We start from the raw sequence: 27,044 nt of genomic DNA, 5'->3' as shown, positions 1-27,044 counted from the left end.
AGATCATTTTTTATGTTTCTTTGCCCGGGACTCTGCTTTTAGTTTCACACTATACTGTATTAACAACTTTTAAGGCTTCACACAGTGATCATTTGTTTACTTCACAAAATACTCTTCAAAGTTAGTGATACTTAAATCTTCTATTTCAATGAAACCAACGTGATTCTTTACATATAGTATATATTGCTTCTGCATCTCACTGTCCTTTAACAAGACTGCGCTCCATGAGGCATCTACACCCAACTCCATTAGATGTTGTATTCTACTGCTGAGGTCTAGCACAGGTATCAGAAGCTGAGCCCAAGATGTCTAGAGAGAGAGCGAGAGAGAAGGAGAGGGAGAGGAAGGAGCTAGTACTGACAATGGATTATAAGGAAAGGATTGAACATTTTGCCACTTATTTCTTTGGATGCAAATAGGCCCAATCTTTTGTTTGATAACTTATGCACCGATTTGTCTTTCAGGGTTGGCAAACATAAGTTATGGTCATTCTCCTCAGTGAACAGCAATGCCTTAATATCTGAAAAATGCTTGGAAAAGTGTCATTTGAATATGATTTATGCTGCTTTATCAGATGAACATATCCAGAGAAACACCCACTGCAGCAGTTCTACGCATAGACTCATCCTACAGCTTAATAAATAATTTTACTTTGGATGAGGTATGAATTAGGCTTCAGTCAGAGGTTGCTGCTCAAGTCTAAAGCTGCAGTTACAGTTTTTATTCTTATGCTAAAGAAAAGGGGTAATACCATTTACCCTAGAACTTCACAGATGTGTGTTTGAAGAAAATCCAACAACAGAGTGGTGATAATAATATTCAGAAATTCAGCACTTGAAAACAGCTTTGGTTTACTCATACATAAAAATAACTAATGATTGATTTTGATAGCTTACTTCAATATTGCTTACAACAAGAATGCTTGTTAATTGTGGAACATCTCATTTATAATTATCATAGCGCCAATTCAAATTTGGCACAGAACATTTGAAATCATAGGAGAAGATAATGTTTGCATGTTTAGCTCCATACCAAAAATAAAATACCCACTTCGCAGATGATGTCCTACATCCATATGTTTACTATACTCAATGATATGCAAAGGTCAAAAAAAAAAAGGATCTGCACTTTAAGATGTGGAACCACATTATGCAAGAGAAATTAGACACTGCCCTTTTTGGATTGACATTCAGGACAGGCAAGGCCTTCGTAGGCAGACAAAAACCTAGAGAACTGTATGAGTTGCTGAGACAAACAAAATTTTTCTGAAGGCAGTTTTCTCAATTTCAGTTTGTTAAATAATGATAAAACTTCATAAATGCAAGCTGACCACCGTCTAATCTGTGGGGTATAACAGAAGGAATTACAAGCAAAGCAAAGGTAGGTTTTGAGTAGTACTTATAAGTAAAATCTCATCCAAACAAAAGAATCTTTAGCTTGCCTTAAAATTAGGTGTGCGTGTCTCTCTCCTGACCTCCTTATTTAACTTTTTGAAAAAAATATATAATAACATACAGAATAAGACATAATCATCACCAACAGCCTCTTGTCCAGAAATGGAAATAGGAAATTGGTTAAGCTTCTTATCTATAACTGTGTTTTTGGCCCTTTAGCTGTACATAGGTGACTTATTTTGGACAACAATACAAAACCAGGAGTAGCTCAGCAGTTCAGTTCTAAGAGATAACAATCCACCAATGTCTTGTGTGTCATAAATGAGTCTTATTCAAATGTCTTTAATGAAATTATTACAAAAAACGAAACATTTGCTCTAAAAACCTATTCTTCTCCATGTTTACCAAGATCTAATTTATATAAAATAATTTTGGTACTAACCAGAAGTTCATGTACCATGGATGCAGAATGACTACAATTTTGTGTGTGTGTGTGTGTGTGTGTGTGTGTATAACAGATTTCATTATTTAGTAGTGATTTAAATGAATGTTTAGGATTCACACAACCCATTCCATTTTCAAAACTCCTATTCTTTCAGAACGAATGATTCATTTTCTCTTGTTTTGATATTAAACATTTTCAACTACAGTGTACCAAAAAGCCACCAACCCATTAATATGCAAATAGTCACATAATGCAAAGGGTTTATTCACAAAGAGTTAAAACAATTATCGATAATGTTATTATTTTCATGCAGTGAAAACAATACTGGAAATGCTTGAAAAATTGGAAGACTGTTGTGCAGAGTCTTGGACCAAAACATTAATAACTTGATTATAGAGCACTAGTCTCTCCTGTTTCAAGATGACACATGAAAGTCATGTTTACAGCCACAGCTGACTTTCAGATGCCCTTAATTTAAAACATTCCACTGAGCAATAACTTTTCCTTGGTGATTTGCTAAATCTTATCAGGATGAGATGTCCTTATCATTGTTACTTGTATCAAACATGTCTCGATTATTACCTCTATATAAAAGATTAGTCTTTCAAAAAATGCTAGCCATAATTGGAGTTAGAAAAAACAAATTAGCATTTTTATGTACTACTTTTCTCAAAAGTGGAATATTACTGTGAATAATTCAAGAACTACACAAGAACATAAAGACCATTGTTTTCTTTATGACCACTACTTACACATACTTGTATATGTGCAGTTTACTACAGGTAAATAAATAACAGTATTTACTTGGTTACTTTACTTTATGCTCTACACAGAAGCAGCATCAAACAATCAATGAAAAGGACAAAAATACCCCTAATTTAAACATTTTCTTAAAACAAAAGGACATTGGCCAAAATGCCCCCAAAATTACATATTACTAATACTATAACATGTATGACTGTCACAATCACATTGATATACAGCCTTAATACTCCAATTCTATCTCATGCTTTATTTTTTACAAATTCTCTTTCACATATCTCATGCCTTACTGACCTTATAAATATTCTTACTCATAAAATGGACATCATTGTTATACAACTGTCTTATGCAAAACCTGCTGCAAACACGAAGGACAACAAATACTACAAAAACTGATAACTATTAAATGGGTCAAAAAAATTAATGTTTGCTCCAGACAAAATTGGTAAAATGTACTGCAAACTTTACCAAGCTTTTGCTCATAGTAGTGCTGGAGCCAAAGTGATAAGCATTAGTGCTGCTGGTAGTACTATGATGGACAGCAAAACCATAAAAAATATGTCACATTACAGCATCAATTGACCAAGCATCAAAGTGAGTTTACTGTGAGTTACAGTAAATGTTACAGTGAGTTATGGTTAAGCGATTTGCTGATGATGACCTTGTTGTTATGGAATGCACTTAAGACGCCCACTATTTTACTAATGTAATAAATTTTTCTCTTTCTAATATTTTATTTTTTATCATACTGAACTATACCAAACCCTCCTCGTTGAAGTATACAGTTATTATACAGGTATTTAATCAAAAATTTTCTGAAACATATTTTCTTGTGATTGAATTAATGTACAGTAATCCCTCCTCCATCGCGGGGGTTGCGTTCCAGAGCCACCCGCGAAATAAGAAAATCCGCGAAGTAGAAACCATATGTTTATATGGTTATTTTTATATTGTCATGCTTGGGTCACAGATTTGCGCAGAAACACAGGAGGTTGTAGAGAGACTGGAACGTTATTCAAACACTGCAAACAAACATTTGTCTCTTTTTCAAAAGTTTAAACTGTGCTCCATGACAAGACAGAGATGACAGTTCTGTCTCACAATTAAAAGAATGCAAACATATCTTCCTCTTCAAAGGAGTGCGTGTCAGGAGCACAGAATGTCACATAGATAGAGAAAACAATCTCTAGCAAACAAATCAATAGGGCTGTTTGGCTTTTAAGTATGCGAAGCACCGCGGCACAAAGCTGTTGAAGGCGGCAGCTCACACACCTTCCGTCAAGAGCACAGAAAGAGAGAGAGAGACAGAGAAAAACAAGCAAGCAAAAATCAATACGTGCCCTTCGAGCTTTTAAGTATGCGAAGCACGGTGCAGCATGTCGTTTCAGGAAGCAGCTGCACAAAAGATAGCAACGTGAAGATAATCTTTCAGCATTTTTAGACTAGCGTCCGTATCGTCTAGGTGTGCGAACAGCCCCCCTGCTCAATCCCCCTACGTCAGGATCAGAGAAAGTCAGCGCAAGAGAAAGACAAATGTAAGCTGGGTAGCTTCTCAGCCATCTGCCAATAGCGTCCCTTGTATGAAATCAACTGGGCAAACCAACTGAGGAAGCATGTACCAGAAATTAAAAGACCCATTGTCCGCAGAAACCCGCGAAGCAGCGAAAATTCCGCGATATATATTTAAATATGCTTACATATAAAATCCGCGATGGAGTGAAGCCGCGAAAGGCGAAGCGCGATATAGCGAGGGATTACTGTACTGCTTTTTTGATAATTTTTTTTATCACAAACAAAGGAGACTGAAAATATATACTGCTGAATTTGTATTATTTTTTTTTTTTTTTTTTTGCTATTGGTTAGACTAAATGAGTCACTATACGGTATTCTTGTAAAGCAAAATGTTATTTTCTGTATTATACAAAATGCCTGCATTTGTTTATAAAATTGAAACTTAAAAAATGATTATTTCCTACCATGTTTTTATAATACCTTAAAGTTAAGATACAGCACTTGTATTAAACTAAACCCTCCAGGAGAAATAAGCACATCAATTTGACAAGGAGCAACCTTGGTCACCAAATCCCTAGAATATAGCAAAAACTCAGGAAAACTGCAAGTTCCAGATAAGGCCCACTACAGTTATACTGCATAGTTTCTATAAAGTTACTAATTTAACTCTAGCTCCTTTGACCTTATATTATGGCAAATCCTGCCATAAAAAGCATTCCTTTTGTGCAGCACATTTCAAGATCACAATCCCCAATAACTCACTGACATAACAGCAAAGAATTCAAAAATATTTTTTTTGATATATAAAAAGTAAGCCTGGAAATGAAAGTAAGTGTTACACAATTATAGTTCTTCTATTAAGGTGATGATGACAGCAATAACTGCATTTAGCTTGGAGCACCAAGATAGTGAAGGCGACAATGTCAAGGGTTATGTTATCATCAACAATAGCAAAATAACAGATATTCCAGTAAAACAGGCAGCAAAAAAATCATGTTTCATACATCAGGTCAATTCAAGAAAGAGTGCCAAATGTAACACTTCATTCCTATAATAATGTAAGTTCACATAAAACTGGATACATTTTGTCATTAATTCACTTCAACATTATTGCATCATCAAGGGATTCGTAATTAGTGGTAATTTTCTTCTCTAGTTTGTTTTTTAGAAGAGATCATTAGCAAGTAACAGCTGTTTGTTCAGTTGCAAGGTTGCTAGCGGTGCACATGGTGCCTGCTTATTAATGGACTAAGAGTCGCACATAATGAAAATGTACATGAAGGTGAAATATTTTTCTTTACAAAAATATGTAGAAAGTATTGCTTGTATAATAAGACAGCCAACTCTGGTTTTAATTCCCCATTGATAATGATGTCAGAAATGGTCACTGTTAATAGGTTATGTTTCCAGCTTTCAATGTACTGTATATAAAGAAATTATTTTAAAGCTTTTGAATATTGTGCTTCACCTCAGTTAGTAGCATGAATTTACATTATTATGACAGGTGTTAAGTATAGGATCAAATGTACTGTTCTTAATTTCACTTGAAATATTACAGTAACATCTCTTAAAAGATGCCTAAATTTTAAAGAGATGTGCCCATCCTGATAACTATGCTCAGACATGAAAGCACATTTACTTTTTAATTTTCTGTAAGATTCAAACTTCTGATTTGCTTACTTTGCAGAAATGAAACTAAAGTCCTACTGTTCTAACCGAAAATGAAAAAGGACTGAATCTATCGTCCACAGCTCTTGTATGGTGAATTGTTTTTTCATACAGGATTAAAATTATATCTACTGCTTCTGGGTTGAACAACAAAAAATACAATGTACAGATGTTTTCAAGTTTAGGTATGCAAAATAAGGAAAAATACAAAGAACAAAACTGTCTTGTACTTATACTGCATAGGAAGGGTCCAGTAGTAAAGTACTGATATACAGCATGTAAAAGGTAGGACAGCTTCGGTCATCATTCAAAATAATTCTATTAGAATACAGAAAAAGTAGTAGTTTCATTTACTCTTACATAATGATATGTTCATTGTGTTTATTACATAACAGAGCATAGGTGCTAGTTAGGCAATAAGTTAGTGGATTCTGTTCTATATTACTGTCATTTTATCTCGTTATTGCATATTGCTTTGTGCTTTAAGAAAGAAGATAAACTTTTTGCATCTTAATTTGGCCTAGATATTTCCATTTTTCTGCTCTCAGCTGCGAGTGGTGGTGTCAACTTAGGTATTTTACTGAATGTAAAGTATAGTTAGGGGCATGAGTTACAGGATGGAGCTCTACAACTAATAACCAAAACTGGTAAAGCACCATCACCAGGTGCTAGGACCAGATGAGTCTGGAACTGCAATGCGAAACTTAAGGGCCTTAGGGTCACAGCCACCACAAGATTTCTCACCCATTAGCCCGAAAAACAGCGACAGATAACCTCGGTGTCCCCCCAGGCCTGGCTCAGAACAAATGCAAAACTAGTGATGAAGGAAGTAAAGTCAGAACTCAGTGATGGAAAAACACCCAAATAGAAGAGTAACAATAACGAAACAAAAGCCCACTGAAGTTCTAATAAATGCCTATGCTTCAAGATAAAAAAAAAAAAAAACAGGTGAAACTGAGGGGAGAAAAATGATGAGCATACATTTCAGAATGGATTTGTAATCAGTGCTGAAGTGCATCCTTTCGGGCATGTTCACATTTATTATACACCTTAAGAAGCAACAGGTATTATAAAGTGCATAGATACCTTCATGCACAGTTACGCCACAGTTGTCACACTGAATTATTTCATCAGCATCTTCACTATTATCTCCTAGGCAGACACAGCAAATCAAAATATGATCCATCTTCTGAGAACTCCAGTTCTGACTTTTGTCTAATATTAGGGAATCCTGTAGATAAAAAAAACAGATTATAACAAAAGAAAAACACTAAAAACATACACAAAATGCAGATTCATTTTTCAGTTAAACTAAACTACATTTTAATCAAACATTTATAGGTCACAAGAATTATAGCTGGGGTTCAGAAACTTAAGTTTCTCCATAAATAGGTCGATTTTAGATCACACAGCATTATTCTCTGCATCTTTCAGACATTGTTGCTTGGTTGCTGTGAAAGGATTTACTTAAATTATTAGGAATACTATACAAATATTGGGTAAGGCCTCCTTTTGCTCTCAAAAAACAGTCTCAATTCTTTGTGACGTAGATTTCACAAGTTAGTGGAAACATTCCCTTCAAATTTTGAGCCATTTTGGCATGACTGCATCATGCATTTTCTGTAGATTCGTCAGCTGCACATTCATGCTGCAAATGTCCCTTTCTACCATATCCCAAAGGTGCTCTATTGGATTCAGATCTGGTGACTAGGAAGGCCACTGAAGTCATTGTCATGTTCAGGAAACTGGTTTAAGATGACATTTGCTTTGTGCCGTGGTGCATTATCATGCTGCAAGTAACCATAAATGGATTCACATGGTCAGTAACAATACTCAAACAGGCTGTGGCATTTAAGCAATGATTGATTTGTATTAACTGGCCTATGGTGTGGGGATTGTCTTCTTGGAACACTATTACTCCACCATCAAAAGCATGAACTGTTGAGGTTGGGGGCATGGATTCATGCTGTGTGCCTCTCTCAGAAATTAAGATTCTTCAGACAAGGCTACATTTTTCCAGTCTTCAACTGTCCAGTTTTGGTGAGCCTCTGACCACTGCATACTCAGCATTCCATTCTTGGCTGACAGGAGTGGAACCCGACATGGTCTTCTGCTGTTCTGCATGAGCATGTAGCCCATGGTTCCTTAAGGTTCAATGTGTTGGGCATTCAGACATTCTTTTCTGCTCACTATAGTTATAGTGAGTGGTTATCCGAGTTACCACAGCCTTTTTGTCAGCTCGAATAAGCCTGGCCATTCTCCTCTGACTTCTCTCATCAACAAGGCACTTCCATCCATACAACTGCCACTCACTGGATGTTTTCTTTCTCACACCATTCTGAAGAAACTCTAGAGTCTGTTGTCCCATGAGATCAGCAGTTACAGAAATACTCAAACTACTCAGATCACGTTTTTTCTCATTTCTGGTGTTTGATGTGAACTTTGACTGAAGCTCCAGACCTGTATGTGAATGATTTTATGCACTGCACTGCTTCCACATGAGTGACTGATTAAATAATTGCATGGACTACTGGTGTACAAGGTGCACAAAATGCACACAGAAAACAAAGATATCTTACTGTCTCAAAAACGAAGTCTATTATAATCATGAACACAGATATTGCTTGAAATAAATGTATAACTAAGTTAGTCACGGGCGGCACGGTGGCGCAGTGGGTAGCGCTGCTGCCTTGCAGTTGGGAGACCTGGGGACCTGGGTTCGCTTCCCGGGTCCTCCCTGCGTGGAGTTTGCATGTTCTCCCCGTGTCTGCGTGGGTTTCCTCCGGGCGCTCCGGCTTCCTCCCATAGTCCAAAGACATGCAGGTTAGGTGGATTGGCGATTCTAAATTGGACCTAGTGTGTGCTTGGTGTGTGGGTGTGTTTGTGTGTGTCCTGCGCTGGGTTGGCACCCTGCCTGGGATTGGTTCCTGCCTTGTGCCCTGTGTTGGCTGGGACTGGCTCCAGCAGACCCCCGTGACCCTGTTTTCGGATTCAGCAGGTTAGAAAATGGATGGATGGATGGAAGTTAGTCACACATTAAAGAACATTACAGACAATGCGATGGATCTAATTGCATTACATAACAATAATTTATCATTTGCAAAAGCATCCAGGATTCTACAATTTTCATAAACACATGGATGTTTTGTATATCCTACCTATGTTTACAACAAAGAACTATACAAAATGTATAACTCTATTCAGTGACAGAAAATTTTAACTTTAGAATCCGAAAATGTGGGCAGTATGGTGGCGCAGAGGTAGCGCTGCTGCCTCATAGATGACTAGGGTTCATGTCCTGGGTCCTCCCAGTGTGGAGTTTGCATATTCTTCCCGTGTATGTATGGGTTTCATCCAAATGCTCTGATTTCCTCCAGCAGTCCAAAAGACATGCAGGTTAGGTGGATTGGTAATACTAAATTGGCTTAGTGTGTGGTTGGGGTGTGTGTGTGTGTGTGTATGTATGTGTGTTCGCCCTGTGATGGACTGGTGCCCTGTCTGGGATTTGTTCCTGCCTGAGATAATCCTGAACAGGGTCATGGGGGGTGCCGGAGCCTAAGTGAGATAGAAAGTGACTGACAGATCCAAACATGTGTCCAAGTTATTAACTGCAGACAAAGCATGTCCCACACTGGCAAGCTAATTCTGATGAGATCATCTTGGTGTTAAAAAGGAAAAACAAAAAATCAAACAATGAGAATAAATTCCATTTTATGTCCATGCATTATCAAGATTTCTGGTCTAATCATTTACATATGTTCATCAATTTACATTAATTGGAATAAAAAAAACAATGGCCCATTCACCTGTGTTTTAATAAAGCTGGAAAAATGTTTACTTTATTCATTCATTTTCTACATCTGCTTATTCCAGTGCAGGGTGGGTGGCTTGAGTCAAGAAACATTAGGCAAAGAAACTACACATGTCCAAACTTACTCATAGTAAACAAATTTAGAGTGTCCAATCTGTCTATCTAATGTGCATATGATAAGTCTGGAGTCTAAATCTGAGCCACTAATCCAAAAGCCTCAGGGCAGAAAACTAACACAGACATGGGAGAATGTGCAATCTGCACACAGATTGGGACAGGATATGAACCCAGGACAATAAATACTGCACTGCCTTTAAATATATATTGAGATGTGTGTGTGATTGTGTGTGTACAATTTAGAACAGTAACATATGCTTTTAGTGTTATAAAAATGTACAATCAAATCTCATTAATGAAGGACAAGTTAAAAAAAAAAAAACACAAAATGCCAACTTCATCTTTTATAAAATTGTTAACTTTACGCTTCGAGTGTCATTGTATAAGACATTCAAAATATTAGATTTCAGTAACATATTCTAACTTATTAAATGTGCAGAATGGATATTCAGTTTTGCTTAGACAAGTCATAAGTCCATTTCACTGAAGAAGTTTATGTTATGAACAAAGCACTCTGTATTTAAATCAGTGTGATATTCCTACATATAAAACCTTAGGTAATGTACTTTGAAATATTGCCATGAAGAATGTAAGAGATAAAACAGACAGCAATGAAATTATTTAGAGCATTGACGGATAAGAACAAATTAAAAAAATAAAATTATTTTTTGATAACTGGACATTTAAACATTCAGGCAATTAAAATGTTACCTCGTTATTTTTGCCTTGTGAGAGGCTAAGGCTGTCATTGGTCCATTCTTCATCATCTGCACTGTTTGTTCTGGGTGCTTTTGATTTTGTTTTCTTATTTTCATTTTCACTGCCACTGCTGCTGTCATCCTCATCATTTTCATCATCATCATCATCATTGTCTTCATCCTCATCACTAACACTCACATCATCATCTTCACTTCCACCTTTCTGCAAAGCAGCCTTCCCCTTTTTTTTCTCAGCAGAAGGGCGCCAGTCATTATCATCTTCACTATCATAATCATCCATCTCATTCAGGTCTTCCATTGTAATGAAATCCAACATTGGTCGGTTTCTTCGAAGATTCCATTTTTTAGGCTCAGAAGCAGATTCTTCTGTGCTACCACTGGCACTGGCCTCAGCTTCTAGTATCTTTTCTACTTTTTTCTTGGTTTTGGAAGCACCTTCCTCTTTAACTTCAGACTCACATGGTTCATCTTCATTTTTTTCCTCAGCGCCCGAATCTTTTACAGGACTTGTTTTAGACTGTTCCTTACTTATAGGCTCACCATCCTCATCCTCTGATGGATTTCCCTCTGAGTCACTTTCAGATCCTCCAGCACTTTCTTTTGACCCATCATCATCACTACCATTCCCACTGCCTTCTGATCCTGAAAAAAATGTGCAAAGTGCCATTACATGTAATTTAGAACATATGCCTTATCATTATATTTATCCATTACTCTCTGGTGATCTCCTGCAATTGGCTTGAGTTTCTCTTCATAAAATTATATTGTAGTTAATATGGTCACAGTGAATGATGCCAAGGACTGTAAGTAAGTTGTGCTGATAGAACATATTGAGTTTCTGCTCTATGAAGCAAAGATGAAAAATAAGGAAGGCTGGGCATTAGGCTACAAATCAATGATTCAGTAAAAATTGCCATAAGGATATTGGCGATGACGGTTCCTTGTGAAGTAAATTTAATTTGCTCTAATTTTTAGCAAAATTTGACATCCTTTTCCCATTGCGTTATGATAGATGGGTTAGGATTCTTTTAGATAAGTATAATAAAACATGCTTGCATGGTAATAATGTTCCATCATATGTTAAGAAAAGCACATCAAGGATTAGGGATGATTGTGAATCTAAGACTTTATGATAAATAGCCAGACATTACTCCAATAAGGTATGAGTTGAGGACATTTCTAAAACATCCCCAGTGAAGCATGTCTGACATAATTCACTCACAATTAAGTTTTTGTTTAAGATACACTTTGGATAATCTGAGTTATGAAATAAGCTGAATATGATGTGAACAATTCTAAACTGAATTAGACCAAGTTTTGCATAAACTGATAAAAATTGTGTATTACTGAGGGCTGAATTCCATTCATTACAAAATAATTCTCTGCAACGAACTGCAAACCACTTTTAAAACTTCAGGTGAATTTACATCCTAATCTTGGTTTTCACTACCAGACCAGATAGTCATGCTTCTAACAGTCTATGAGTGCATTAGATGCCTTTTTGCAAAGCTTAACTGATCTTTCATGTCTCTTTACTGAGGAGAGGCTTCTGTCTAGCCACTCTGTCATAAAAGCACAGATCTATGGAACAGTACAGTGACGGTTGTCCATCTGGAAGTTTCTCCCTTTTCCACAAAGATTTTCTGAAGCTCAACCAAAGTGGCCGTTGGGTTCTTGGTCACCTCTCTTACCAATGCCCTTCTCCCATGATTACTCCCTTTGGCTGGGTGGCCAACTCCAGGAACAATTGTGGTTGTTCCAAACGTCTTTCATTTCAGAATTATGCTTGCCACTGTACACTTGGGAACCTTGAATTCTGCAGAATTGGTATGTAGCCTTCCAAAATATATGTGCTTTGAACCAATCCTGTCCCCAAGTTCTTAAGGCAATTCCTTAGACCTCATGGCTTGTATTTTGCTCTGATACACTCTGTCAGCTGTGGAACCTTATGTAGGCTATTGTGTGCCTTTCCTAATCATGTCCAATAAACTGAACTTGCCACAGCTGGACTCCAAAAAAGCACTCCAACAATCAATAGAATAGGATGCACCTGAGCCAGATTTTAAGTGACATAGCACAGGGTTTGAATACTTGTGTCAAGGTTATATTTCAGTTTTTAACTTATTAATTTGCAAAAATTCTAAAATTCACTTTTTGCTTTGTCAGCCTGGTAACTGAGTGCTGAATGCACTGTATCTGAGAAATACAAACTAGTTTCACAACTGGTCACAGTACAGAAATGGCACTAACCCATGGTACAAACAACATTCTAATATGTTCTGATGAAGAAAATTAAACAGTAATTATTCTGTCACTTTTTAACTCAGCCGTAATTATCATTAGCTTTATGGAAACAGTGTGCAATTTAGAAGTTACTAGGATGTTTTTTAAAACATACATAATGGAACTGTGTTCCATCTTACAAATGTTGGAAAATTGGGATGTTTTCTAAATATGTAGGATACTGAAAAATTAATTAATACATTTGTTTCTAGTAGGACTGAATTCCGTAATGTGCTATTCATTTGCAGTTAAATTCAATCTATATGGGTCACTCTATGTCAAATCAACCGATTATCCAGAAATACCATGCACTTCAGTCTCAAAAAACTCTGAAAAAAATACCAGATGTACACATGTTATCCAGGAGACAAAAAGTAAAATTATTTTGATGTAAGATCATTTTGTGAGGGGAGAGGGGTGTCAAATTTCACACATCTTTATTTTTTCATCAATTTCACAAGATCATATATATCTCAAGAACTAAACCACCTAACAGGCTCAAATTATGCATAGTGATAACTTTACAGGCATTGTACATAACAAAAATCCAAATTTTTGGTCCAGATGGCCGATGGCATCACTTGGTAAAACCAGACCTTCAAAGATGGGAAAAATACATTTTACATCTTTAGCTTTGCCATGTTTAGTCTTTCTGAAGATATACTTCTAACTGATGCTGCCTTTTCAAAATGTTATAAACAAACAAGAAACTGCATCAAGGTTTGACCAATACACCTTTCAAATGTGAAACAAATCATTTTAGGTCTAATTTTCAGACCAGCTTAATGCACTGTTTGAATATCCTGACATTTTTAAAAATATTTTTCCTGTATTCTACATGGTCCATTCTTCGTCAAAAAACAAGTCTTACTTTTCTTATGTGAATCTTTCATTTTTATTTTTCATTCTAAACATGGGTTAAATTCACCATTTGTCAGTAATGATAATCATCAAGTTCTTCACCACTAACTTGGGTATAGGATTAATGGAAAAAATAAATACACCAAAGGCACATTAAGCACAACACATAAACAACAGCTGCTTGATTTATCATTAACTACAACACTGGTTTTAATGTTAACATCATGGTATTGCTGCAGCTGTAATGTAACTCATTTCATTTCTGTTTCAATCAAAATGCAGAGTGTAGGGCATCTTTGTCTTTGAGATAAAGATGGTACTGCCTCCCACTGACTGTTGAAGGTGTACTAAGCTAGTGCAATGACACACTGTAATGACACCCAACAAATATCATCTCTAGGTGGCCAATGGAAAGACAGTTTGGATGCATCACTCTTGTCACAAATCACACCAATCCAACATGTTTCATCATACATGCACCCAACATGGCCTCCAATGGTAGGCTGGTCTAATGTGCGGGATGCATCTGATCTATCAGGAGTGTGATCGTGAGAGGGCAGGATTGCAGCTGCTGCTTCAGTGATGAATATTTGGACAGTCAATTGACTGTCTTCACCAGACACCCGGCTGACTTTGAGTTTGCGATCTTATGTAGGGATGTAAGAGTAGTATTCTTGAGTACCAGGTATTCTTTTCGCCATGGAAAATCACATTCTCTGTACAGCAAACATGAGATAGGATATCATGTGATATGAAAAAAGTTTGACATTTTGATAACTTACTGATTGAAAACTCAATGATTACCATTATTGACACATGGCGCATTCAGACGATGTTTAGGATGGAAAATAAACATGAAAGATTTTCATAAGAAAAGTAAGGTTTGTGTTTTGAGAAAGAAGGGACAATGTAGAATAAATGAAAACTATTTAAAAATTATCTGCACATTCCCACATGCTGTTAGGGTGCTCTGAAAATGAAATCCAAAATGATTTTTTGGATTTGAGGTGTCTGCTGTTCAAACCCTGATACGGTTTCTTTTCTGTTTATTGCTTTTTCAGAAAGCATAAATAGTTATCTGAATAACGGAAAAAAAATCAAAAGTCTGTGTTGGTTACAAATATGTGTTTCTGAGGCTCAACACAGCTAAGCCAAAACAAAATTTTGGTCAATTTCAAAGGGCTGCTTTGACCATGCAGGGTCATCTGAACCAAATATTTTAATTTTGCCACATATTATACTAATTATCATTCCAGTGTGCAAAGTCTGAGCTTGCTCTGTGGTATAGTTCTTGACTTGTGAAATTTGATGAAAAAAATGAGGCAGGATAAAATCGACAACCCCCTTCCCTCAGTAAACTGGCTGTATCTTGGAAAAAATTGATCTTACATCAAAAAAATGTTATAGGGTTTCTCCTGATTAACATGGGTACACCTGGAAATTTTTCCAGAATTTTTTGAGTCCGAAGTGCGTGGGCTATTGGTTGATTTGACATGGAATGACCATAGGCAGTTTTGAGTTAATTCAAAATGCTGCTGCAAGACTCATTACTAGAAAGTCTTCATTACAAAAACCCATATCTCAAATACAGTACAGTGATCCCCCGCCTATTGCGGAAGTTACGTTCTAGACCCATCAGCGATAGGTGAAAACCTACGATATAGAAAGACCATATAAATAAACATTTTTTTTTATAGTTTAAGCCTTAAAATACCCCTCCCACACGCTTTAAACACATGTAAACTTATTAAAACACACTTTGTAAACACATGATATGTGGATGTCGGGCTAAGGATATGAGTAACATCTCTCTATTATAAAAGAAATCTTGGCAGGGAGACAAGGCTTGATCTTCTCAGAAGACAATTTGACATCCCGCAAGAGACATTTTAACGGTCATGCAAGACAAGGCAGTGAGACAGAAGGACAGCTGCTGTTCAGGCTTTTAAATGATCGACGTGCAGAGTGACAAGCATCTTGGCAGAAGCAGCACAAAGCCAGTAGCTGATCCATCCACTTCTGCTTAGCGTGCGGGAGAGACACGAAGTGGCAGGAGTGTAGTAGCACACCTCCGGAGGGGTTGAGCGAAGCCATCGAGATCAGATCATCTCGGAGAGACACTTTGACGACACGCAAGACTAGACATTACAACCTAAGAAAGCAAAACCTGTGAGACGGTGACCTTTGCATGTCATGGCCTACTTACAAACAATTTAAGACAGGTTCACTGACATCTAACCTAGCAGTTGTTGGAATGCTGACAAGCAGAACACGCAGCTTGCCAGCAGCAGCTGGAGCAAGCCATCTTGCATACAGCCCCCACCCCACTCCTCCTCCTCCTTCTTCAGAACGCTAGCGGCAGAGATGCGAAGTGGTAAAAAGACAGCTGCTGTGTAAGCTTTTAAGTGATTGACGCAAAGCGCGACAAGCACAACACACAGCTGGCCAGCAGCAGCAGCAAGACAGCAGCTGAACCAATGGCATCTCTTTAGTGTGCGTTCAGAACCGCGCCCCCCCCCCACCCCCCTTCACAACGCGAGCAGCGTTATAAGTCCTGCGAGAAAGAGATTTAACCACACCCGGGGCAGGAAATAAAGGACAAATATTGTTTTTACAAAAGTTTTAAAGTAAAAATGAAAATAATGCATATGTAACAATTCCCATGAAAATATCAATCTCTTTAAATTGTTTATCCAGTAAACGAAATCCAGGGGTGGGTGAGCAAAACAAGCACGGGGCGGAGCCCCCTAGTAATTATAATAATATTAATAAATCCACGATGTAGCGGGGGCGCGATAGCTGAACCGCTATATATCGGGGGATCACTGTAACTTTCAGTTAAGTTTAGGGCTGATTTCAATATTCTTTTTTTAACTTAGAGAAAAGCCAAGCAAAATGACAGCTTTTATTGGCTAACTAAAAAGATTACAATATGCAAGCTTTCGAGGCAACTCAGGCCCCTTCTTCAGGCCTGAAGAAGGGGCCTGAGTTGCCTCGAAAGCTTGCATATTGTAATCTTTTTAGTTAGCCAATAAAAGGTGTCATTTTGCTTGGCTTTTCTCTACATTCATAATGGCTAACACGGTACAACACCCTAGTACTCTTTTTAACTTATAAAGCCTTAAATGGTCAAGCCCCTGCCTATCTGTCTGAACGTAGTTATTTACAAACCAGACCATGCATTAAAATCTCAAGATGCCAGTGTATTAAAGATTTGAAGAATTAATAAAATAACAGTGAGAGGTTAGGTTTCTCATTACAGGACCCTAAAGTTGTGTTAGGATTGCCCACTTACATAACACATGCCCCTTCTGTCTCAGTTTTTGAATACACTACTTTAGTATAGCATGCCCTGACTAGCACTGCTGATTAATTCTGCATAGTGAATCTCTGTTTGTTTGTCATTAGTGCAAAAGTGTAAGTAATCTACATTAATTAGAAATTTTAATTAACCCTCCACTACTTTGTTTCTCTTCTTAGTATCCTGTTGTACCACTGCTCTCTACTGTCAAGTTGTTTTCCTGTCTATATAAAAGTCATCTGAGATACTGGGTGCTTTGGAATCACCTGATGAAAAGATTCTGCCATCAGATTGGATAAACCAGCACAGAATTCTTGGGGGAGTTGGTATTGGGCAGGGTGGCCAATTCGCCTAGGTTTGGTGGTCTGTAAATCTGTCTGATTTTGCCTTTGACTTTCCCGGATAACCTTCCAGAAGTTTACTTTCTCCAGGGATGCTACTGGCTACAGTTTTTGTTTTCCTCAATTCTGCTGTCAGTTACAGATATTGGTGGGTTTCATTTACGTTAAACAGTTTCCAATTACTTTGTTTTTCTGTCTGTTTAAACAAATTTTAATATATATTCATTATGTAATTAGTAATTTGTAACAATTATATTATTACTAGCCAACCCGCGGCATAGCATACGCCGCATAATTATGTATTGATGGGTGACCACTTCCTGAACGACACAGTTGTCATTACTTGTAGTCACAGTTGAGAAACACTTTTTTTAATGTCTTTTAAGCACAGGGGAAACAATGTACATGTGAAACATCCGTAAATGTAATAAGCCAACAAGAAAAGTAACATGCTATGCTATGCACAGAAGTGAAAACAAATTCAAGCCTGGTGTATTTTTTAACTGCCTTGTGGGGCCATAGTAGTGTTGTTGGTTTGCAGTAAGGAGACTCTGGAAGATTGTGTGTTCGCTTCCCGGTTCCTTCCTGTGTGGATAGCGCTTTGAATACTGAGAATCAGTATCGGTATATCAATGTAACGAAGTATTATTATTCCTATGTGTCCAGCGCGCTCTCTCTCCCGCGTGCGCGTGTACCTGTATGTGTGTGTGTGTCACACGCTCTCGCTGTCTCTCTCGCTCGCTCGCTGCACGTGGTCCTGCAGGCAAACGCCGCAAAAATAATATATTGATTGCTGAACACTTCCGAAAGACACAGTTGTCTAAAAGGAGGGAAAAAAAATGAACATTTGCAAAATCTGTAACGCTCCTTTCAGTAAGTATAATGCACACGCTTTTGTCGGCCAGTTTTTGCCAGCCGACCGTCGTTGCACGGTCATTCAGCGATTCAGTTCCGCGACAAACGTGCCTCTTCTTACCTGGTCCTCCCCCCTCCACCCTCGTTCTCTAAGCTTACACACCCCCTGGTCATGTGCCCGCTCGCAAGAGCAACTCACGGAGCCCCGGCCACCAACTTTAAGACCATTGGATGAAGCAGGTGAGACGCTAATGAAACAGAGGCACAGGGCTTATTGATTTTTAAAGACTGCTTCCTTCATTGTGTTTTGAGAGGGAAACATACAATTGTCCGTGACTTACAATTGGAGGACAGCCGACGCTAATGAATCAGAGGCACAGGGCGTATTGGTTTTTAAAGACTGCTTACTTCATTGTGTTTTAATCTCAGTTGTAAAGGATTGTTTTAAGGATCCCATGGGATACCCCTCGCAAACCGTTTTACACGCTGCATATGGCGTACATGAGGTACATGTGGCCTCTACGACAGACGAATATTAATGACGCCGTTTTTTCTGTGTCGTCGCGTCCGAGTTGGTGGGCGTGGCTCTGCGAGTTGTCGTCGCATCCAATGGTCTTAGAGTTGGTGGGCGTGGCTCCTTCCTGCGTGTCTTACTTGTCGGCGGCTTAGTGAATCCACGCCCCTTCCGGCGTGCTTTCCATGGTTGGCTACTTGTCTTCTGGCTTAGTGAATTATATATATAGATTTTTCCCAAGAACATGTTACAGGACTCTGTGTCTGTACTCAGTGAAGAGCACTATACAAAAATAAACTGAACTGAAGCGTTTTGTGACCTGCATTCACAGAAGGAAAAAAGTATTTATTTAAATCTTAATAATGTCAAAGTACACACTTAAAAGTGTACACATGGAAAAAGTGGACCCATTTACAGGTTAAATCCCATTACAGTGAATACCAAAGTAACAAACCTTTCAGTAAAATGAATACTTTTTGTTGGCATGGACAAAAATTTACACAACATCATTTTAAATAATTTTCGCTTTTACGAAATGTAAATTTCAGTACAACAACCATTTTTTCAACCAAAAATGGCCACCAAAATAATAATGCAATGCAAAAAATACTTAATACCATTCATACACTTTCCACGCAGAGTCTTGATAACCCTGCAAAAGGCTGTCTCCCAAAAAAGTGACAGTCTGTTGTGAAATTTCCGGTCTTGGGCAGTCTTGTCGAGAGTGTAGGCGTGACATCAAACACTTAGCTGAATTCAGAGTCAGGGCTCCACCTAGCGTCCACATGGGTAATTGTGTCTTGTGTGGATATTGGTTATATACAACATTTAAAATAAAATTTTAATTTAAAGGCTTAACATTTCATTTTATGTGGTTCACTACGATACACCACATATCGATACATAGCACTGGTGTTCATTTTCTTGATTTATACATACTGACATATGGGAGAGGGAGGAAGTCTCTAGTAACTCTGTATTTAACTTGCTGGTCTGCCAAATAGTTTACAGTGCTAACTGCCCTAATATAATGACAAAATTCAACACAATGGAAGTGTAATGATCATCTCTACCCATTATTCCAGTTTGCAGTATCTTCGCTAATTTATGCAAAGTACACAACATAACCATCCAAGTAATGCATACTGTCAGTTTTTAAGTGAGTTAGCAGCCACAGAGATCCTTTTTAGCATGCCAGGAGCAAAGGTGTAGGTAGAGCAGTGTTTTCCAACTGTTCTTGTGTGGTGGAACATCTCTTTAACCCAAAAAATCCCAAGGCACACCACGATTCAACCAACAACAAAACCATTAAATTTCTTAGACATGCTAAACTGTCCGAATTGGCGAGAATGGGGCAGCAAAGAAAGCAGCTTGGATATTGTCGTACACAGACAAAGCACTTGTACAGAGTATAATTGTTGATGGTGATGAACAATCAAGGATAGAATTTGCAGAGTTTTAACACACATTTTAATGTATGCTCATTTAAGAAATATGTATTCTTTCATTTAAAATCAGTCTTCAGGTTTAAGATAATTGCTTACGTTTAAACTATGCCATTAAGTTTTTTCTAATTCCTTTGTGTTGATTCTACAATAATTTTGTGATTCAAAGTGTATTTACTTCATGATTTATGTATCAATTTTATAATTATGTTTTAATGTTAAATACAATTAATTACATACATTTATGCGATTAGTGTTTTTTTTTTTTTTTGTTTTTTTTTATAGATTCCCAGCCTATATATATATATATTTTTCTCTTATTTGATATAGGCAAACACTGATTAAATGTAAATATGCACTAACAGGTTTTAAATATTTTAACTATTAATTGCACTAGAGCTTTTTCAGAATTCAGGTTATAACTAAATTTTATCAAAGTTTACTTTTACTCATCAAAAGAACATTAGACATAATTGATTATGTTATCTTATGAAAAAGAGACAGTTAAATTCATACAAAAATATTTCTAAACATTATAGTACACAATTAATCTTTAATTGTAATGAAACAGCAGTTTTTTTTAACTATTACCTGAAGCATCACCAACTTCGAAATCACTGTCATCCGAGCTGTCATAGTCCAGAGCCTCTAATAATGATGCAGCTAAAGGCTTCACCTGTCTTCTCTTTGAACTGCGTTCCACTGTGAACAATAACCAGAATTAATTGAGATGTTGTTGTCTGAAGAAAAATATATTACTAATCATTTTGTCTGTCTTTCTAAATGCCTTTTTCTCTCTAAAAGTTTTGTATACATGCACTTTAAGATAATATTTAATTAATTTTTATTGCTCCTGCAACTTTCATAGCAAACATTTTAAATATTCTGGCAAAAGTAAATACTGGAGCTAAATAGAGCTATAAGCAATACTGAAAAGATTAGTTATCTCTTTTGAAGAACATGCTGAATTCAATAATATGAGAACATATTCCAGCACAATAATTGTTTTTCACCTAACATGTCTAAAATATTTATAAGAAAGACTAATGTTTCCAAAGTATGACTTACTATTACTACTGTATATAAAGAAATCTGCAAAATAAATGATGTGCTTTGAAACAGTAACTCAGTGGTAAATTCAAAAGAGATTTTGAACCCAAACTTGTGGATCTATGAGGCAACATATTTATCCACTGCAACACATTAACAAACATTAAATTATAAAATAAACTTGAAAATAATACATGGTTAGTGGTCACATTACCACCTACATCTACTAGAAATCAGATCAACCACTTTTCGTCAGAACTGTCCTAATGTTGTCAGGTCACAAACTCACAACAAGTTGTCATACCTGAAATAATGCTCAAATATGTCCCTCAGGTTCTTGCAGTTTAGATGCTAAGGGATCACTGTTGCAAATATGTTATTCCATCTAATTCCAATGTTGTTAGTTTTAGACATAATGGTTGTGGTTTACTGAGCATTGTTTTACTGAACAAGCTCATTTACATATAGAGGCACTGTCCAGGAAGGGAAACACCTGATTGGAAATGATGTCCAGATATCTTGTTACATTTAAACATTGTTCTGCTTGCATCAAAGGATCAATGTGTGCCAGATAACATTTCTCATACTATTATACTATCATCATTTGAATTCATTGCTTACACCTGGTAGGACAGATCCATGGGCTTATGGGTTTTCAACATATTTTGAACCTTGCAACAGCAAGGATTAACCAAAACCAGGATCAGACTCAGTGAAATTTTTTGCAGACCTCAAGTATTTGTTTTTCTTATCATTTGTAAGGAAATTCTTGTTCTTCCGTGACAGGGGTGAGACACAGATCAATGCTTGCCAATCCTAATCTGTGACACTGATGATGGAGGTGACTTGATGTGATTCTTTAGGCACACATGAGGAACATTTCATTTAATAGCTTTTCTTGTTATCACAGTGTATCAGATCTATATATATATATATATATATATATATATATATATATATATATATTACACACACACACATACATACATATACACACACCCACACATACAGGGTGAGCCAAAAAGAAGTACCACATTTCAAACATTTATTCTACAAAAATGCTACAAGATAAAATACATTTCATTACAACACAAGAAAGGGTATACAAAATATATTTATTTCACTGTGTTTTAAAAATGATGTCTTGAAGGTGGTGGCCATCATTAGTGATACACTCTTCAAGACGATTTCTGAATGATCGCATGACTCATTCGGACATTTCAAGGGGAACAGCAGTGATTTTGTGGCGAATAGCGTCCTTGAGGGCTTCAAGGTTTTGAGATCAGTGTGTTTATACCTTTGACCTGAGATAGCCCCACAAGAAGAAATTGCATGGAGCAAGATCAGGCAAACGTGAAGGCCACCCGGCATCGCAGCGTAGGGAGATCAGCTTCCTTGGAAACATCTCCTGCAAAACTTGCATGGATCTCTGCTCCATATAAGGTGTTGCTCCATCCTGTTGAAACCAGGCATCCACCACATCTATTTCTTCTAGTTTGGGGCAGCAAAAAAAGAGTAAGGGCCTACAATGCCAAATTCTGCAACGCCGCACCATTGCGCATGGGTCTCTGATGAAGTTCACGAGGGTTGTGTTCAGCCCAATAGCAAATGTTTTGCTTATTTACACAACTATTAAAATGCAAATGTGCCTAGTTGCTGCACATGACGATGGCATTTCAATGAACAGTTTGCAGAATGTTCGAGCATAACTCTCTACAGCTTTCCCAGTCTCTCTCAGCGAGTTCCTGCACTACCATTATTTTGTATGGATGGAAATTAAGGTCCTCATGCAAAATCCTCCTCGAAGACATGTTGGAAATGCCTTAGGCAGAAGCTTGTTTGCACTCTGAACATCTAGAAACTGCAAAATTGATGCCCTTACAGCTTGGATGTTTTCAGGTGTTCGTACATTTTGAGGATGGCCTGGAGATTTTCTGTTCAATGTTGTACCCGTCTGTCTAAATTTAGCCACCCACTGAAGAACTGTTTCCCAATTTGGGATGACACCGTCACGAGTAATGCGGACGAGCATTCGGAAGACGCGTTGTGTAGAAAAAAGCTTCAACAGCGAAAGCAGTGTGAACACCAGACCAAGGCATGTTGCCAACTGAAAACTACACAACAAGGGATCGCCTATCAAAGGACTCCCACCCCAAGCCACTCGGCTGTCTCTACCTCACGCAATGACCTTGAGAAATGTGGTACTTCATTTTGGCTCACCCTTTACATACATACATGCATACATATATAGAGTACATACGTGCATACATATATAGAGTACACATATCAGAATATATGCAGGATTCACATTTTATTCTAGTATTTTTCTGTATAAATATAAAAAAAACCCTCTGTTTTTTAAAATTTTCAGGTTTGTTTAATATTATCTGTTTTACACACTTAGGACTTCATTTTAACCATCAGATCATTTTGTGGCTGTTTGTTAGCTAATCATGCAAAAACAGTTGAATCGATTTTCATAACGTTTTCCATGTAGGTTGCTGTTGGTCCACCTTCAAATCTAGACTTTAAGGCCTTTTAAAAGATCCAGTGAGAAACAGGGTTGTGGAGTTGGGGGGAAGCAAACCTAACCAGTATTATCACACTAAAACGGTTCAGCCGATGGTAATAAATTTGACATATTGCTTAGGACTGACTCTACTTACAGTGAAGGCTTCTTTACACATCGAGGGCAGGGGGATTGGTGTGACAGCTATCTCTTCATTTACAAAATTCATTTTTTACATTATTGTTCATGCAATTTAAAATATAGGCTACATGGAATTTAAAAAATCTCACTGTGGAGATGTAATGGGAAAGTCAACACCACAAAAACCATGCATTATTCCAGAAAAGCAGAATGGATGTTCATGAAATCTTGCATTTATACTATAGTTAACTCAATTTAATATGTGTTTCAAAAGTTTGATCATGAATAGGGTTCAATAAAAGAAAAACACAATAAAGTAATGCCCAGTTTAGTTGCTGCATCAATGATTCAATAAGCCATCTAGTTTATTAAAGTGGAATTAAAGATCTACTTGTGAAACCACAGTAAATAAGGAAATACAAAGAAGTATCGCTCATGGTTTCAAACCAGCAAAGAGATATCGCAATTATGGAACCCAATAATCCACAAAAAAATAAATATTCCCTCATGAGAGCAGAGAACTTGTGTTAAAAGATAAGCAGTGTATATGATAAATGCGACACTTTAATTTCAGCCAGCAATGATAAACACATATTTACTTTTTTACCATATGTACACACACATACACACATATACTGTATATACATATGTGTGTGTGTGGTTTGTTTTCTCATTTAAAACAATTGAAAATGTTGTGTTTCTTAATTTACTTTTATTATAAAGGCATTAAAGCTACCATTTTAAAGGGCATTTTAAATGTCATTAATGATCATAGCCACCTCTGCAAACCTGCAATTTCACATGCAGTTTGCATTTAGTTAGCTATAGATTTGATACCCCATGCCTAAATCAACAGGCATAATGAAAATATATTCAGATCACCTGCACTGCATTTATGCAGCAAATGAAAAGGTGAAAATAAAAACAGATTAACTTTAGTTTGGTTCCACAGTTATTTCTTCACAGCCTGCTGATCCAGCAGAACTCAGAACTTAATCCCATTGGGATTAATAAAGTATCTATCTATCTATCTATCTAACTCAACTACCAACTCTAACAACTCGTATCTCACTTTTTACTATACTCTGACACAATAGCCCCTTATTTCCTCCCATCAGTTGAACGCTTGACAAAAGCTTACATTCTAAATCCAAGTTCACCACTACAATAGGTGAGCGGGTTTTTAAGTACGAGTCACAAACCACTTTCAGGGCACCACACACAGTATGAAATGTCTAAAAGTGAACTTTCAGGTCCCCCTCTAACTTCCATACCACAGTCAGGTCTATATGTACAAACAGGCTGTCCTCTCCAATGCTTTACGGGAGTTCAAACAAACTGAAGTGGGACTCTACTCCTAACCTTTCCCTAATATCTTTGGGAACACCAAACAAACCATCAAGAGTTTCCCCCTGCCACTGTTGAGTTAAAAAAACAAGGTGCATTTAATCTCCAGATTCAATGCTATTCAAAGCAGTTTTGGAGGAAGAAAACCTCTAAAGTAAATGAAAAATATTAATTTGCACTCATCATATCCTGTTCATTTCTATTTTATTTGTAATGTACTTAAAGAGTTGCAAAGCTGGTACATTTTAGTTTGAACTACCTGAACTGAAATATAATGACAAAACAAACTATTTTTTCTACTCATGGCAATGGAAACATAATTGGTTATCTTTTGGAATTTGGAATCCTCGAAGATCTAATTCAGGGTTACAAGGGCTAGAGATTATCCCAGTGGCACTGGGTATAAAGGAAACAATCACCCTGGACATGATGCCAGTCCATCAATGAGTCTGTTCATACACCCATTTCCTTTCTTACACAAATACAATTTGGAACTGATGATTAACCCAAGATTGTTGTCTTTAGTGACATATTATTATAACTCTCACACACAGGGAGGATGTGCAAACTTGGCACATTCAATATCTGTACATGGGAATCGAACCCAGGACACTGAAACCATGAGGTGACAATGGGTGTCTTTCTACATTTTAATTTATGAGAACATGTTCAAAGGTTGACAATCCAAACATGCATTTGGTTTAGGCTATCGTTTTTTCCACATGTACAATCGTTTAAAGCTGCCTCAAATATTAAGTGTAAATAGAAACTGAAGTATGTGGGTTTAAAAATATGAATTAGATGACTGGGCAAATTTTTACAAAAATTGGTATTTGCGTTCTACAACACACAGATTAACAGATACTTGAAGATTCCTTTATATACTCTAGCATTAAGACCAAACTTCTTAATGGCTTACAATAAAAGTGAAAAACACAAAAAAAAGTGTAAAGATTTTCAAATGCACATTAAAAGTAATCACTACAAATCAGCTATTCAGAAAACAATTGTAAATGATTACCTCAATATAAATTCAATAACTTTGAAAGCCAATTTTTGTGCCATGGGATAGTACTGTATGCGTAAGAGTTTTTTCCTCCAGTGTAAGAATTGCTATCTATTAATGTTAACCTATCGCTGTAACACGTAATTCACATCGCCTTTTTCCTTCAAACAGTTGGTGCAAAGCATCACATAATCAATAAAAAATCATTATCTATCTATATAAACACAATTCCAATAAGCCATAATGTACAAATCATCAGTGTGCAGAATTCACATGACATCAGATTACAAAGTAAAACATACATGAGACGAAGGATTCTGAAACATGCAAAATAACATCGATAGCAACAAACAGGACCGGCGGCTTCACTACAAATATCACCATGTGTCCACATGCAATTTTCAACATAAAAGGTACTAGCGACTGAGGACCCTGAATGCATTCACCGTACATGATTTTTAAATTCAGATGTACTGTGATGCTCTGCCACCCATTCATAACCTTGTTTAAAGCCATTCATCGTGACTTGAAAATCAGCTATAGATAACTGAATTTTTTTAAAAATTAAAAGTTAACTCACTTTGGATGGATGTAACGATTGCTTACTTTTGAACAAAACGAACAGCACAAAGATGTATTGTTCACATTAGGAAAAAAACACTTCTTCGACGCGTATTGATGACGTATTAGGAGAGGGGCGGTGATAAGCGTGAGCTGCTGCTCTCAAACTCCGCTCGCTTTACGTAGGAGACAGGATGCAAATTCCACCCATATATTAAAACAAGTAGTAACCGTTGCATTGCCAAGTGTGTCTTTTGATTAATACAGCATTATGCGAGTCACCCGTCTCGCCAGTAAATTACACATTTTTTGAAAAAAATATTCACTTTAGTGGGCGGCACGGTGGCGCAGTGGGTAGCGCTGCTGCCTCGCAGTTGGGAGATCTGGGGACCTGGGTTCACT

At 37.1% G+C, this 27,044-nt stretch overlaps 1 protein-coding gene across 3 annotated transcripts in view; it reads right to left on the bottom strand.

Moving 5' to 3' along the window:
* The window catches only part of phf14 (PHD finger protein 14), a 299,338-nt gene extending 272,528 nt beyond the window's left edge, over positions 1-26,810 (bottom strand). The window contains exons 1-4 of one of the 3 annotated variants that reach the window (XM_028817150.2): positions 26,662-26,810; positions 20,620-20,730; positions 10,421-11,070; positions 6,868-7,012 (exon numbers count right to left, since the gene is read on the bottom strand). In XM_028817150.2, coding sequence (XP_028672983.1) covers positions 6,868-7,012; positions 10,421-11,070; positions 20,620-20,730; position 26,662 — 907 coding nt within the window. In that variant the 5' untranslated portion in view covers positions 26,663-26,810. The remainder of the gene's footprint in view (positions 1-6,867; positions 7,013-10,420; positions 11,071-20,619; positions 20,731-26,661) is intronic. The other 2 variants (XM_028817152.2, XM_028817151.2) reach the window with 2 other exon arrangements.
* Positions 26,811-27,044: the final 234 nt, after the last annotated feature.

The sequence above is a fragment of the Erpetoichthys calabaricus genome, chromosome 13 (assembly GCF_900747795.2).
Source record: "Erpetoichthys calabaricus chromosome 13, fErpCal1.3, whole genome shotgun sequence".
Taxonomy (NCBI): domain Eukaryota; kingdom Metazoa; phylum Chordata; class Cladistia; order Polypteriformes; family Polypteridae; genus Erpetoichthys; species Erpetoichthys calabaricus.
This window is presented reverse-complemented; position numbering and strand designations above follow the sequence as displayed.